Source organism: Phaenicophaeus curvirostris, chromosome 6 (genome assembly GCF_032191515.1).
Source record: "Phaenicophaeus curvirostris isolate KB17595 chromosome 6, BPBGC_Pcur_1.0, whole genome shotgun sequence".
Lineage (NCBI taxonomy): Eukaryota > Metazoa > Chordata > Aves > Cuculiformes > Cuculidae > Phaenicophaeus > Phaenicophaeus curvirostris.
Genome location: NC_091397.1, coordinates 52,516,151 through 52,533,621, shown reverse-complemented (window position 1 = coordinate 52,533,621; position 17,471 = coordinate 52,516,151). Strand labels below are relative to the sequence as shown.

The window sequence follows — 17,471 nt, the reverse complement described above, 5'->3', positions numbered from 1 at the left end:
GGAGATCTACACATTAATACTGGTGCTGGCAAAGGAAAACCGTAATCCTCAAACTGGGAATAATGGTTCCTGTTTACATTTTCCTGAAAGATGCTGTGGGTCTCAATTGCCGAACTTATTATTTACAATGCAATAACAGCATGATGAAATATTATATTTAATAGTTTCTAAAGAAAATTAAGGAGTGTTTTTTTATTTTCCTCCCGAAACAACAGAAATTCCCAAAAAGAACTGAAAAGAAAAGAAAATTCAGTTAATCGGGTCAAGGTAGGAAGAAACCCCTGAATTCCGATCCAGCTGAAATAAATTAACTCCAGTTTTGTTACGCAAAAACCCTCCATTCCCCTGGCAACTAGAAACTTCTGATACCAGGAAGATATTTTAAATACTGTGCATTATGGTCTGTTTTTAACTGCATAAACACATGGGCATTCTATGACAAGAGATGAAGAATTGAAAAAAAAATGACAAGTGATATTTAAAAATCCTTCAGTGACTTGACTGAAGAAATTTCTAGCTATACATTTTGGCTTCTTGTCCCGACCGATAGTAAAGCCCCCCTCTTTCTTTTTTTATTTTGTGTGTGTACACTTTTACAGTGTATTGTGTTTTAACAGGTAGATCAAATCCTACCAAATCAGCTTTTATCAATATTCCAGACAAAAAGACTCCAATCTGTCAAAGTTCAAGTTCATAACCTGCGTAAAATCCCCATCATGCATCAATAGAATCGCTTAAGTACCTTTAAAATCTGCCTCTTAATTTAGTCATCTATTTTTCAGCTGAACCCTTGGTTTTAAGAAGTAAATTAACTAAATAGTGAGGTATAAATCTGACAGTGTTCAGCCCTACCCTGTGACAGATTTATGCTCTGGCATCTTGCAGCCCTGCATGGTTAGGAACAGGAGTTTTACAACATTGTGGAGGAAAGATCCAGGCTTTTGAAGGGAACACACAGCAAGCCTCACTTTAAACCCTGGAATGCTCCAAATTATGAGAGTTAAAATGTGACATCTTTATGTACAGAAAAGCTACCACATTATGGTTTTATTGGCGCTCATTTTTGGACAACCTGCATAACTCACTTATGGCTTTGTGAGTAATGCAGTTATCCGAAGCTTATACTGATAAAACCCTTATAACCACATGTACAGCATTATGTCTTCTCCAGATATGTGTACACAAATCTCACATATCAGGGAAAACCAAGAAGATTTTAAGGTGTTATTTGGTTATTTCTGCTAAGTGGAAAAGAAACAGATTAATTTATGTTCCATGTGTTATATGCTATGTAAAACACTTGAAAAAAGGTCCTTAGGAGAGTGAAAGCATTTCAAAGAGCCCCATGCACACTCCACAGCAGAAGGACATCCAAGTCTCTTCCTCTAAAAAGCAGAGAGAAGCTAAGGTCCTGGCGCAATGGGACAAGCAAATCCCTTCATTTTGAGATTTCAGTAATTAGGATACTGCAGAGTCATTTTGAAAGCTACCGCTCCTTACTGCTGCTTAAAAAGACAAAGGACAGAGTCCTACCTCATCTCTCCAAACCTAATTTTACACAAAAAGTTGCAGCAAAGGATAAAATGAACCATTCCCAGTTTTATCTTGAAAATACACTGCTGTTTCAGAGAAGTGTTTCCTAAAACAAATGTACTTAAATAGCTTTGTATGCAAAAATTAATACATGAATGTTTTCTATAAAATATGTCAGCACTCCAGCAGTATGTATACATTTATATCAGAATAGACTGAATCACAATTGTTTGGATATGATTTAATAGCTAATCTTTCACACATTATTGAAAAGTTACGAATTTCTTTTTATATAACTCACAGTTTGTGTTTTGTGAATTTTAATCGAATGAATAAATTATGATAGGGAGAACTTTACATTAGGTAGAATCAAAGTGCTTTAAGTATTCTCAGTCTGTCCTTTTGATGAACTACCTTGCAAACTGGAAGTGATTAATTGAATTGTCAGGTTGCACACAAGAAGAACCATAATCACCTCCCTGTAACACTGTTAAATACATTTTATTAGTGTAATTTTATAAATAACATCATTACTCTTTAGGGAAGGGTCAGTAGCTTTAGATGACTTTATAAACAGAAGTAAACCAATCATTTGAGAGAAACAGCCTCAAGAAATTCACAAGCAATAAATTTTATTGGTAGCTAAAGTAATTAAGACCTTAAAGTGCTTCAGCTTCTTGCTTTGGCATCAAATACAAACAGAAGCTTTTACTTTGCTACTAGGGATATCAGCTTGCTCAAAGAGATAGTACAGTTTAAAGTTCTGGCTTCCAATAGTAACTTTCTCTTCCATTTTGCCTTTTGGAAGTACCTGCCCTTAACATGACAGAGCTTATGAATTCCCAGTGAATATTACTGGGAATGTTGATCAGCACATGAGAGTAATTCCTCTCCTACTTCGGAACTTTCCATAATCGTCCCTCTGGCCTGAACATGATGTTGCCGCACCTCATACCTTCTCTTCCTAATTACTAGAGAAGACATCTCGATAAAAGGCATAATTATGAAATCTACAGAGAAGATTAAAAAATGCAAACACTTTCTTTACCCTTATGTTTGCAATTTTTAATCCAGTCGACTGATCAGCAAGTAGTTCCCTTGTCTATTTACTGAATAACACACGTTACGTGCTGTTCTATACAATGCTATCATTTATTTGTTTTAGTATTACTCAAAAGTAGAAACAATGGTTCCTAAGTTGCCTTTTAGCTGTCTCCTCTGAAAGACTGGCACCTCTCCAACCACCCAGAAATCACCAGCCATGCCATCAACTCCTCACCGCTCTCAAGGTCAGCAGCAAACCGGCTGGGTCACACAAGACCAGCAGTGAGAACAAGAGTCAATGCACCCTCCTTGCCGGGCTCTATTCTCAGTGGCAGGACTGCAGTACCACCTTGCTCAGCTCTACACAGAACTGGGACCAGTCTTTTGTTTCTGCATCGTCTTACCTGCAGCACAGCTTTGTCTTAACTATGAGAGGTGTCGCTGCGCAGGAAGCTTTGCTTTATTCTGTATTATTTCCCACCATTTTCCTATTCATTTAAACAGAATAGCTGCTTAAATTGCATTGATACAACACTTGTGGGTTCTTAAACAAATAACTGACTTGTGCACCCAACACTAGAGACAGAGCACTGCTGGAAACTGCATTGTGGTTGGCAATCTCAGAGATCAGCTCTCTCTTTTGAGTGATGACTACTGTGTTACGTATGATACTGAGGAATGAGAAAGACTTTGAAAGATTTCTCATTGAAAAGGTCTTGACTTTATGACTAATCAACCACTTTCCAAGATTTCTTCCCAAAAATATTACTTATGCCATAGAGAATACTTTGAAGAAGGTGACTGTTTTATGGTGGGTCGATTAAATGGTTAACGTTTCAGAGGAAATTGCAATGAACTTTGGAAAAGATGAGAAAGTTATCGTACTATGAGTACTGACCACAAAGCCTTTTTATATTTTAAAAAATGCATAGGTGAACCGGGAATGAAGGTTTTGAAACAAATGTAGAAAAAACAAAGAGGATTTTTAATTTATAGCACACTTACTATTTTTACGTGGTACTATGGCAACATGGTTATTCCAAGTAATTTATCATTAAACTCATAGCTGCCTGTCATATCTTATTCTATTAATGAAACACAATAACTGAATATTTAGAACAACAATTTTTAAAACAAAGCATGGCCTATGTCCTTGGAAAGCAAAAGTTTCTGATTTTAACAACACGAACATAAACAAAGAACAAATTAACACCATGGTTTTCACATGTATAATAGATGCAATTCTTAGTTGTATAGGCCCACATTAAAAAACTTAGCATGCAATGACAGAAAAACCATCAATTTATTCAAAAGGAGGTATTCAGATTACATCTAATCGTATTCTGTGTGCAAACGGGGAAGTTAGATCACAAAAATGCTTGGGTTCACTACAAAGAATTGAACGTGGTTATAAAATCGGAGGTCAGTTTGAAGATCCAGACACATTTTTGTGCTCAAAATCTATCTACATTGCATTAAATATCCAAGACCTTAATCTTTCAGAAATTAAGGCAAATAGAATGTCTCTGTGAATCACTGAAAGAAAATGCATTTATTTTTTCTTTCTCCTTATTCCTTTCCGCCCAGATGAAGAGATATGTCCTTAGCTTTTCTGGAAAAAAATTGTTTCCTTTATCAGCCACAGCTCCTGTCAAGGCAACTCTCCTTTAAGGCTGACCTTACTCGTACTGCCAGCTCATACTGGACTGGGATATCCATTATCCCAGATTTCTGATACTTACTTTTCATGCATCCCAAATCCCCAGTGTACAATTCCAAGACTCCTGACAAATCAGTCATATTCCTCATGATCAGAAAAAAACAAAACAAAACCACCTGAACAATGCAAAAAGCAAACATTTGTTAATGACCCCCCTCCCCCTTGTTGATACCCCTCTAACAAAATCAACTCCTCATCACACTCGGTGTGTGTAGGTGCAAATTAATGAGCTGCTAATGCCCAAACACTGCCGCATCCCAACTTCCCATTGGCTGCAATCTGGTCATTAAAGAGAGGTAATTAATGCCAGATTGCACAGACAATGCTAACAAACAAACAAAACAACCCCAAAACTGCTTTTCTCCTGCCACAAACAGCAAAACAAACGCTACTGACATAACGGCAGCTTTCAAAGGACAGTTGCAGCTCTGCAGCAGCACCTCAGTTAATGAGTGTATGGGAAAGAATTTATCTGAGGAAGAAAAAAGTGAAACTCAACAGTCTTTCAGGCTGCTTGGAGAAAACTCTGAGATGGTGGCAGCTACTTAAGAAGAAAATTCAGCTGAAGATGTACAAAGAGTTCAGTTCAAAATTTCAGTAATGTGTTTTCCTTTTCCCTTGCCACTTATTCCTCAGATTGTGAAGTGTTAGAAGCCGGAATACAGATTTCTCTGACTAATCGTTATTTGAGTGATCATGACCATATATTATTCCTTATGTTTTCTGGCAGTCCCTTTAATTTCAGTCACGATGAACTAATATAACTTCTTTGAATTGTCATGTATGCTTTATTGTAGATTTAGTTAGAATTTAATATTAAGACATGACTATTTTCATTGTCAGCAAATAGCTTAAAATACAATGCTGAGAAAATATCAGCAGCAGTGAGGAGAATATTATTAGCATAACTAACAAATTAATTCCCATCAACCAAGCAAAATTTCTTTTTTTTTTCTCTTTTTTTTTTTATTTGATGTCTTGTGATAAAAGGTTTCCCCCTTGAATTCAGCTCCTAACCAGCTTGGCTCACAAACAGTGTAACTCACGATGTTAAAATATTTGAAAGCAAACTTATTTTACAAAAGCATTAAGAATAAGTATAGTAAGCTTTCAGACAAAAGGTGGCTTGTCAGGTTCTTAGCATGCAATGCAAAACTGTAATATTCTATGTGGTGCTTTAGTTTTCTAATAAGTCATTGTGATAAGGTTAACACTGCAACACAGAAGAAAATACAAATAAGAACACCCAAAGATGAAAATTACTTTGCTTATGTTGCTGTATTAGAATTTTATTTGCTAAAGGGTGAAAACAGATTTGCAAAATTCACAGTTAACTTAAAACAATAGTTTTAAACCTTTTATTCCTAGCCCTGGCTGCCTTCGGGAAGGAAAGAACATCTGGTTATTTAAGGAACACAATATGTTCACATTTTCTATGACTTTTGTTTCTAATTGGGTTTTTAAATTTTTTTTTATTTGAACAACTCTAGTTAGAACTATGTTTTTTAATCACTTTATATTCTTCCACTGCCCTATCTCCCCATCTCTACTTCTCAGTCTTGCAGCCTTTGCTTGAAAATTAACAGTGCTCAATGGTTTTGATAAGGAAAAAAATAAAATTTGCCACTCGTGAGGTACTAAATATAGAGAGACACGACTTCAGTATATGCTTTTGGATACACCCCAAAAACCTTCCCTTATTATCTCTTTTAATCTATACATACTTTTAATAGCTCATCTTTCCGTAAGAAGCTCTACCTTTATATTCAGAAGGACTATAAGTGCACAGAAGTTACTAACATATAAATAATTGTGGTAATTATCTGTACAAAGATCAGAAATGTTAAACAAATATTCTGCTAAGAAGGTTAACATTATCACCCTATGCAAAACCAACACCACTGATTTGAGATTTTCATTCTACATTTTCTTATGAACTGGAGCTAGTCAAATGCAGAAAAGGCTAAAATTCAATTATTCTGCATTGATCCATACTCACGCCTGTAAAATTAGTATCTCCCAGGCCCCCCCTTCAGGGACAGGTGCATTAACTTGTTTTCAGATATTACAGAGATCAGTGTTTCTCCTCTGTGGCTCTGGAATATATCAGAGATGTGGAATCTCAAGCATCCTCTCACCCCAACTGCCAACAACTAAGTCAAAAGAAGAGCTGCTGCACATATTAGATTAACGGCAAGCACTAATTACTTTTTTAATTCTTGTTATTAATAGATAATGCTAAGTCTTCTGCTAATGTTTGATTCCACAAAAGGTCAAGAAATTGTAGTTATACATCCGACAGAAAAAAATGCCACCCATCTTTCAAGTACAGCTTTCTTTTGCCATTTAGGTTGCTATCCTGGTCATGACTGCAAAGAAAAGTAGCAAACAAAAAGTGACAGGTTCATCAAGCCAAAGTTTCTCTCTCCTGATTGTCTACAAGACAAATAAGTAGGGAGGAGAGACCTATTATGTCACACCAAACAAAGAGATGAAATAATAGATGTTATTAGATGTGCAAATCCAGATTATCTCCAGAAATAGAAGTTATGGATGGAAAAGCCATATCAGGTCATTCTTAACTACTTCACCACTGATGAGAGGATTGTTCCTTAAGAATCTTTCAGTTTTAGATACATGCTGCCAACCTTTCTTAGACCAAATAGTCCACACTCTCCCTTCAGTGGGATTATTTGCTATTTACCTAGCTGCAAAAATAATCCTAAAGACAATATTTACAGACCCGCAAGAAGCAGATTCCTGTTTGTCCCTGTACATGACTTCTAAACTGCATTTCTTGTCCAGTTGAGATTTAAAGCTTCAAGGGGTAGACAGCCTCCCTCAGATATTTTGAATGCCACTAAACATTCTTGATGTGTTCAACAAATAATGAAATAAGCCACTGGACCATGCAACTGTCTCCCAGAGAAGAGTTCTCTGAATTTACATATTAAAACCCAAGCGAAATCTTGGAAGAAATGACACACAGAACAACTCAGGACTGGCTCAGGAGATCTAAATTGCACTGAACCAAATGTAATTTCCCATTAGAAACTAGAAGAATGGCGAAATGCACAGGAAAACATCAAAGGAGGAAGAAAAATCATTAAGCACTGAATTTGCTAATCATCACTTACAAGTTACACTACTGACTAAAATATTCTTGTCTTTTCTTCCGACCTCCTTTTATCTGCTCAGGGAATAAAGGCAAACTGAACTATGTTTATGCAGATAGCAAAAAAAGGTACCATAATTTTCCCACTTATATTGGTATATAATCTGTGTACTGACTTTAGACTCCTACAGCACCCGTGATGTCTAGTTGAGTCTTCCCTTTCATTCTGTCAAATGAAAAATTTTGACAGTCTTGGAAAATTTTTGTGTGTAGTTCTCATGGAATAACAAGACTGCCATTCCAGAAATACGTTGGATTGAACCAATGTATGCTTAAGGACAAATAAGTGAAACTTAAATTCAAAGCTACGGAAAGATAATAAACAATTATTCAAGTCATAGCACTGAAAACATTTCTTTCCCAGACCAGCAGCTTTTTTTTTTTTTTCCTTTTAGGTGATACTTTAGAACAGTTTAACTTCCTTACTATAAGAAGTCCAGATCTTTTTATGCAGTCTCAACCCAAAGACCCAATGCAAAATGAGAGGTGGCTGAAAGTCCCTTAAGGCTCTTCATTCTCTGGAAATCCCAACTTCCAAACTTTCAGAGTGTTTTCCAGGCAGATAAGCAAAGCTCAGAAATAAGGAACAATTATAATTAATCATATTTAAACCGACCAAACAACTAGCAGTCTTTGCATGAAAGAGCTTTAAGTACTCATTCACCTGAGTTCCTACCGTGTTGAAAGACACGGCAAGAACAAAATCCAGTACTTTTCTGAAAGGTGTTCAAGAAACACCCAAGAATGTTAATCAATAGGACACTAAGGCCTTATGAGCCTGACAACTTAATTCTGTTGGAAACAAGAACGTAAGAAGTGGAATAGTGATTAAGCTTCTTTCATGGGAAGCTGTTGGTTTATTTTTGCCCCCTTAAACTGGTAAGATATTTTGCATACTGCCTAGGATGCTTCAGACGACAGATGAATAATTAGTAATTATTTTATATTTTGACATATACCTTCAATAAAGGACAGGTTACTTATTTGATTTAGTTTGATATCTTAGCACAATTTTCCTCCCTCTGTATCTTCCCTTTAAAACATACTTCTATTTTGTTTTGCTAAGAGAGTACTTAAATAAGGGCTGGGCAGTTTGATTTCACCAACTGCTGCCAAAATCTTAAGCAAGATTGCTGAGATGTATGTTACAAGCTTTCTTACACACTGAAAAGATGATATACGTTACTTCTCATCATGAAAGAAATCTTTATGCCTGAGAGGAATGAAGAAAGCAGATGTAAGGATGCAGATTTCTGAAAAAAAAAGCTGATACAGAAACAGAGACAATTTTTTTTTCTTAATCCATAAAAGTAAACATTGGTACTGAATGAAATTGTGCAGAAGGCAGTCAGAGCACCGAAGTGATGAATTTTTCACTTTCAAAGGTGACATGCATAAAGAAGATGAGGGAAATCAGACTTTACACTGGCAGCCTACTAATGGGACGTACACAAAGACAGTTCAAAACCAGCAGCACAAATTCTGCTATCTGCCAAAGATCTGAGTACTGCAAAGATTACTATGTACAGCTTCATCTCACTTTATCCACTATACTGTGGATATCTGCTGTATATTATATCCACACATATATTAAAATACCAAAAGTTTCACCTTTTTTTTTCTAGTACAGATGACTATATCAGAAACCATAAGCTAGTAATATGAAACAGAATATGTGAAGTTATACATTTTATTCATGTGAATATTTTCAGGTTGTAACAGCAGACTCTAGTTCCTAATTGAAAATCATCCCATAACTATTACATACTATAGGGGTAGTGCTTTAAGGATTAACAGTGATTAATGTGCAGAAATCCCACAAAAACCACCTTACAGATGAAACTGCATGATGGTTTCTATACAATTTACTAGGTTATTCTATCAAATATTACTGTTTCTGACAGAACGATACTTTATTACAAAAGATCTCTGTGCAGAATACCAAACAGAGATATTCTAAATAGCACAAACATCTGCAGCTACCAGAGCTCCTGGTTAACTTTAGCAAAGTAGTAGGATAGTATTTTTTAAAAAGTGGCAGAACTTGTTTCTACTCTTGGTTACCAACCGTTTCCTTCATTTTTTTTTTTTTTAAAATTACTTTTTTAAGTCAGATAAGAAGAAAGTTGAAACTATAGTCCCCAAAATGTAGGTTGTTATTAACTTCATAGTATTTAGAGCATTTTATCACAGAGATTTAGTCCCTATATTTACAAAGCAAGCGGCTCACCTTTGGATCTCGGAGAAAAAGTGCTCTTAGGATAAGGGAGTGAACATCTCCAATAGGTGGATAATGCATCAGAAGTCCCAAACAGGTCTGATAGTTACTTGAAATCACTGCAAAGAAAATTAAAAAAAAAAAAAAAGGGAAAAAAGTGGAAGAAAGTGAAATATTACTCTTATTTTGATATTTCAAACCAGTGCCTTTTACAGTAGATCATTACAGTTAGAGTCAGCTGCCTTTTACCATGCTAGAGTCTCTCAGAACTCAAGCACTGCTCAGAGTAAAATAACATATTGCATAATCAAGCTTCATGACTATGCTTGGTCCAATATCATTAAGAACAATGCTAAACCTACCAATGACTTTATGTCATAGACATTTATGTTAGCTCTAGATATAGATGCCTAAATTTAGGTCTCTGTAGCTCTGTACCTAAAGCTTGCCTGAGTCATTGGAGGTCAGGGCAATACAGTCAGTGAAGCCTGAAGAATTAGTCCTACACTCCGAAATGGACACTGGTTTTTCAGCCACTCCTCTGCAGACACCTAGATTTAAGTAGGATAACTTGCAAGAGAAATTTTACCTTTGGTCCTGCTTTAATGATAACTTTCCACCATCCTGAAAATTCTTTGCTGAAATATCTTTTATGTTGTTCTTACGTTCATACACATTCACATCTACACATATATAAATACACATACATAAAAGGATATCAACTCTTTGTTTTCTTGTATATCAGAGACTATTCATGAAATGTTCAGGAAAAAGGGAAAAGGCTAGATTTTAATTTCATAAATATTTAGAAGTATAATATATCAATAACTATTAAAATTTTTTACTCAGGAAATTTTCAGGTTGCTTCGCTAAAGTTTATAATTTTGTTATAATTGTGCCCCAATTTATCTGAATCTATACAAGTATACTCTATGTTTCTTCGCTTGTCATTGTTGTCTTCTATCTGTTTATTCCCCCCATCCTCAAATCAATCTAATTATGAGTGCAATTATTAAAGACATCTTTTCAGGCAGGTCTACGTAAACTACTTCATTTCTTTTACACCATCTAAATCCAGGCAATCCATCTGCCACAGCTGTCAAAGCAATGCCTGTTAATGATGCTTGCACTCTGCAACATAAAGACAGCCTCCAACAAGAGTAATTGTAAATAAATTTTTAACAAACTTTACTATTCTGAGAACTTCAGCTGTAGTAATAAATACTTTCAATTAATCAGGCTCCTAGACCAGAAAGGATCGTTGCACATACAAAATTATATTGAATCAATAAAAGGCAAAATAAAGGACTGTTTTGTGGACAAAAAGATCTAAATGCTTTACTTTTTCTTCTTTCATGTGAATAAGCCTCATATCCTTCTGTACCTTTCCTCCCTCAACAAGAGGATTATGGGGAAAAGATGCAGGACTGGGCAAAATGAATAATTATAATCTGTGTAGGGAACCACTTTATCATCTTCATTTCCGTTGCTGATCCGACAGCTTGTAATTTCATACATCTGCTTTCATTTGTAAAGCACTCACTTATCCTACTCATTCTTTATCTGTTCTGCCTGTTCTTTTTCCTACCCTTTGTTTTTCTTGTTCATATTCAGGTACCTGTTTTTTCTTCTTGAAGTCACAAAGCTGGCATAATGAACACAATACAATGGTCTCCGTCAGAGTTCTTTCCGAGAAGCATAATACAAGCACCACATAGTACATACGCAATCAAATTCTCACACCTAAATCAAATTTAAGATACTGTACTGCAGTTATGATCATGATGCTTTTTTACCAAAGCAAATAAAAATACTGAAAATGGGTAGTAAACTCTAAATACTTTTATTAACAATGGGCAATAAGACCAACACATTTCTCTTTTGAATATATCAGTATGTGTTCTATTCTGGAATGTAAAATGGATTAAAATTATCCTTTCTCTATTTTTCCTGGAAGAGTTCTTTGCTATCTCACAGATATAGGGAAAGCAAATATTAAAAATGCTAATTTATTTTAATGGTGCAGACTTGACCTCTAACAAAAAAAATGTATTTTCAACCACAAGACATTTACTCTACTTATTACTTTTTTGAAATGTGTAATAGTTAAACAATTGAATAATGGAAAAAAAAATCAAACTGTTGGGCAATGACCTGTGTCCCCTCTAATCCCTAGAAGTCAAATTTTACAATGAAACCTTACCATTCAAAGAGAGCTAAAAGAACTCCAACACTTTAATGAGGAAGGTAGGCTAATTCTTATATTTATTTAATCTTTAGGATTTTCCTTACATATCCCCTTTTCATGTAGACACCTCTACAGAAGATAAAACTGTTGACAGTGGTCTGTTTGCTGGGGAACCTTGGATTAAAGGGATTACTTTGCTGAAACACCTCTTGGTATGCTTTGTTTCAGTGCCCATAAGCTGGTAACGTGTGCTTGCAACCCAGGCGGCCAATCGTATCCTGGGTTGTATAAAAAGATGCACGGCCAGCAGATCAAGGGAGGTGATTCTGACCCTCTACTCCACTCTGGAGAGTCCTCACCCGGAGTATTGAATTGAGCTCTGGAGCTTTCAACACAGGGAAGACATGAATCTGTTAGAGTGAGTCAAGAGAAGGGCCACAAAAATGATCAGAGGGACGGAACACCTTTCCTATGAGGAAAGGCTGAGAGAGTTGGAATTGTTCAGCCTGGAGAAGAGAAGGCTCCGGAGAGACTTTTTCATGGCATTTCAATACTTAAAAAGGGCTGTAAGAAAGAGAGAGACTTTTAACCATGGTCTGCAGTGACAGGACAAGGGACAATGGTTTAAAACTTAAAGACAGTAGATATAGATTGGACATATGGAAGAAATGCTTTAAGATGAAGGCAGTGAGACACTGGAACAGGATGACCAGAGCTGTGGATGCTCCATCCGTAGAAGAGTTCAAGGTCTGGTTGGATGGAGCTTTTGAGATCTACTGAAAGATGTCCTTGCCCATGGCAGGGGACTGGACTAGAAGATCCTTGAAAGCTCCTTCTACCACAAACCGTTATATGATTCTTGTCTCTTCAGGACAAAATGTATAATACTACCTAACAGAGTGTCAGTTTTCTTAGAAATTAGAGAGAAAATAGCAGTAAAACAAAAGAAACATTCCTTCCCTGAGCATGAATATCACAGTACAATGATTTCTAAGAATTAAGTGTGGGATTAGGCTTCTGGAAAGAGATTACGTGCAATACAAATTTATCCAATCTCAGCAGCACCTGGATGATGCTGAAGTTCAATTATGGAAAAAAAAGTCTGTATAGAAAATTAGGACTTTATTGGGGATAGGTACAGTTATTTTATCTGTTTTCCACCACTATTACTGCTGCTTGCATCCAGGAATGGTTATTGGACCAACAGAGAAAATCAGTCTCATGAAAAGCAGACAGGAGAAAGCAATTTGATATTCCATTGGACACTGTGTAGCAAATATTAATCAGAATGCATTAAGATTGCTTTCTCTGTGTAGAGGAGTTTGTCTACTCCTGAACAATGGCCATAGCTAGTCATCAAGTGGGAACATGATAAAAATATACTTATTCTAACACTGATCAGTTGAAATAAGCTCCTGGTGCAATAACGACGTTAGTTTATTATGCAAAATATAGACAGGTCTTTCAGGTTTGTTCATTTTTGTCCTTCTTGAAGGGAAGTATATAAAAAAATATATATTTTTGCACTAAACCCTCCCCTTCATTCTGATTTCTGAATATACATCCTGAACTGCATATACATCCATTCTGGTGAAAAAGAAGTAACGTATCCATGCTTCTGATTTGAGAGATTAAAAAAAAAAAGAGTTGTTTGGCATGATTTTTTCCAAGGAAACCCAGAAAAGAATTTATTAAAACTCAGGATACTTTGGTGCACAACCGTACAGCTGGCTTGTGGGAACTGTCACTCCACAAAGTCCTGCTTGGATACAGATGTAAAACTGAACAGAGGAGTTTACAGAATGACTGTGTAAGATTATGCATGTGTAATCTTTGAAACATATAAGCAAAAATCTACTGATCTAAATGTTCCCATCTTCTTGAATAATATAGTGTTTGAGTAACAGTATTCCAGAACCAAAAAAAAATAAAAAAAATAGCAGAAACAATATTTTCTTAAAATCATGTCGTTGTGAACATCACAATAAAACACACAAAAAAATTCATCAACTCCCTAATCAGCAACTTCTCTCCCATTCCCAAAGGTGTTAGTAAAAAAGAATCTGCGTAATTTTTTAAACTTTCAAATGCTTTCAATACTGTATTACTTATGTTCCACATTTTTATAACATAATATCTTAGGAGCTTTGTTATTATTCCTATTGTTTCAAAGTCTTTAACCTGAAAAATTCCACACCATCATCAGATGTTTTGAGCTAACATTTCATTTCATCAAATAAAGAGAAGCTTTTATAAACATTTGATTTGAAAATATTTTAAAAAATATTACAACAGAACTCTGAACTCCATTCAAAGCTCAAATATTTTCAGCAGTATAAAAATATGAGAAAAATTAGAAAACTTCTCTATTACAGATATATAAAAGCTTCTTTTATCAAATCAAGAACTGCAGAAATCGCTACAGTCTGAGCTTGACTTTGAAAATATAGTCAACGACACAGTATTTATGCCAGGCTATTTTCTTTCACCATTCTATTATGCTTAGAGTAATTAGCAATGTTCAACTATAGATCAAAAAGTTACTTATTACAGAAATAGTATATGTATGAAGTATTAGCTGTCCTGATGAGATGACTTTGCATCTCATTTGGGCAATTGCACTCCACTTTAAAGCTATTTACTACTCTTATTGATGAAGCCTGGGGATTTCAGAGAAAAGAGAGACTGATTTCATATAGATGCCTAGAACACATTTTTAGCTACCTCATAGCGATAATTTTACATGAGCATAAGAAAAGAAACTCCCTCCCCAACAAGAGTTCTTAAAAACGCAGTTTTAAAGTTTTTTTTTTAAAGGGAAATGATACAAAATAAAATACTACCTGGCTATATCAAATTTTTTAAGATTATTTCAGTTTACTGCACATAAACAAGCCAGATTTAGATTGCAGAACATAATGACCTGGAATCAGATCATCCTGAAAGAGCAGCATTAATTTTGAAACCTCTAAGCTGAATTAAATATCCACTTCTTTGAGAGGAATATAAGGTAGTTCTAAATGCTGTATGTTTATTAAAAAGTAATTAAAAAAACACATGAAGGCAGGCAGTGGAACGACAGTATGTGTAAAGTACATGCACGTTATATTTACAATATCGGGCCTTAAAACAGGAACCACAGATGTTGAAAACTTCATGTGTCCTAGAATACAAAATTGTGTCAAATATGTCACCTTGTTAGAACCTAAAACTTACAGATTGTATACGGTTAACCCTGAACAGCATGCTATGGAATTCATACATTTTTGCAAAATATGATGGGACAGAAATAAATGCCTCAATTAATCACTACATATCTTCCTGTTCACAATGATATAAGCTATTAACATTTTAATGTTTTTATTTGTCTCTAACTAATGTATTTATTGTTATTGCTAAGCCATAAGTATTCACCTTTCCACATATTTCAGGCTTACTTAAATAAAATAAAATGAAATTATCATTTTTTAACAGTGCCACTCCTGCATAGAACAAAAATATTTTTTAATTGTTACACGTCCGCATTTACATTTTCTTCAAGATAGATTTTTGAAAATTATGAATCATTGTCTTGTGCATTTTCACATTTCTCGCAGCAGAACAGAGTAAAAATATATCCAAAGGGAGACTTTGCTCAGTTCATCAGTGTGGTCAGAAGGTGGAGCTCTATACATACCTGTATCTCTCGCTGTACATAAAATCTGCAACTTGCATATAAAACCACAGAACTACTCAGAAAACAAACCTGCATTTAACTCCAAGATACAATTTGCTTCATAGCAGACCGTGCCTGATAATAAATGGCTCTTCTCCTAGCATTTGGAATGATTTTCAGTGTGTTAAAAAAGTTGCAACGAAATCTAGCATTTCTTAAGTCCTCTTTTGCTTTGAAAAACAGGTTGGTAATCTTTTTAAAAGATCGAAAGATAATTGATACTTACAGGCATCTCTAATATATAACAACATGGCTACAAAAATGTAGTCAACTAAACTCAGGGTGATACTGTCAGCGAACAGAGCATCCCAGACAACCAGAAGGTCCTGAAGTGGGAATTCACGTCCAAACAGGAGCCTTACCCACCGCCTGAAAAAAAAGGAAAAGACGTGATTTGTATTTCTCTGTTTTGCCAAGTACGGTAAAATCAGTAAACATATCCCAGTATCAGCTACAATCCAAAACATTCCACCAGAAAATTCTGCAAGGCATTAAGGTCTGTGATAATCACTAAACTAATTTTATTTGTGGAAATGTTACTGCATGTACATTAAAGAAGTGATACATTACAGGCTGTAGAAGCTTAACTGACTAATATTATTATGTGGCTGAACCTTAAAGGACAAAACATATCAATCCTATACACTATTTTTTTGAGCGTTTAACGTGACAGTGATCTAAGAGGATGAGGAGAAAATGTTACACAAGAATAACCTGAAACAACAAAAAGAGGAGAGTGAAGCCAATGAGAAGCCTTTAAAAGCCATCAAGTGAAAGCCAGTTCAGAGGCAGATGCCAAACAGCAGTTAAAATGGACTGGGTCACACTTACTTCGAAGAGGCTTCTGCGCTGTTATTGATGACTGTGTTTTCAGCTCCATATAAAATTTGCTACGGATGCTATTTTGATTAAACCTAATTTAAATCTTTACCAGATATAGTGATAATCGACATGCAGACTATACCATTGATTCCTGTTCGTATTGTTCTGTTTCCATACCTAGCAAAATGTGAAATTCTGTCTTATTAAATGCTATATCTCCTTGAGACTGGAAGCTTGAGAAGATGTAGAAGAAAATTGTTTCTCAAGATTTCTTATTTCCACTTCTAGCTCTTACACTGACTTACTTGCTGGTGTTAGGAAAGGCAGTTCTCTTTCCTATTCCAGAACCGACCTGCTAGCTTTGGACTTTTTGAGGTCGGATTATCTAAGGTTACATCTGAAAGAGCTAAAGAATAGCTAATAACATTAATCCTGAAATAGTTTTTATGAAACGGACTTAAAAATAATGAATTACATTTTTAGCTGGGATATGCAAATTATGACGCATGTGGAATCTGTTTATTCAGTGGCAAGAAAAGATTGATTGCAAATTTCTGCTAAGCAAATTAAGCCATTCTTTAAAAATTCATAAAAATTTCTCAAAAGGCAACTAGAAATTTCATCAAGATTAGTTTCGCTTGTAAGAATTTGTATTTAACCACTTCTGTCCCGGAACTCACTGTTGATTTAAGGCACCTGTTTTTTTTTTTTTTTTCTTATTCCAGTACGAAAAGTTCATTTCTAGACAAATGAATTCAAATATGTCAGTTGAGCATAAGCTTTTAAGATAGCAACAAGCTGTACAAAAACACTTCCCCTCATAAAAGAAATTCAAAGGGATTGTCTTGTGAGTCAAGGTTGTCTTCACTTAAACTTTTATTCCCCCCTCCACTGGAACCATATCTATAATGTGCAAAAACATCCCTGTTACAGATGTAGAGATCACTACACAGAATTTTTTCCCAGGCAAGAAATGCTCCCTTTTAAAAGTGAATATGCGTGATTTCAAAAGACAGAATCACCTCATTCTTATATCAAACATTTACATTCTGAACT

General features: G+C 35.3%; 1 protein-coding gene across 3 annotated transcripts in view; it reads right to left on the bottom strand.

Moving 5' to 3' along the window:
- The window catches only part of TBC1D5 (TBC1 domain family member 5), a 314,809-nt gene that overhangs the window by 65,400 nt on the left and 231,938 nt on the right, over positions 1 to 17,471 (bottom strand). For all 3 annotated transcript variants that reach the window (XM_069860194.1, XM_069860196.1, XM_069860195.1), the window contains 2 exons: positions 15,820 to 15,962; positions 9,703 to 9,809 (listed from right to left, as the gene is read on the bottom strand). In XM_069860194.1, the coding sequence (XP_069716295.1) occupies positions 9,703 to 9,809; positions 15,820 to 15,962 (250 nt within the window). The remainder of the gene's footprint in view (positions 1 to 9,702; positions 9,810 to 15,819; positions 15,963 to 17,471) is intronic.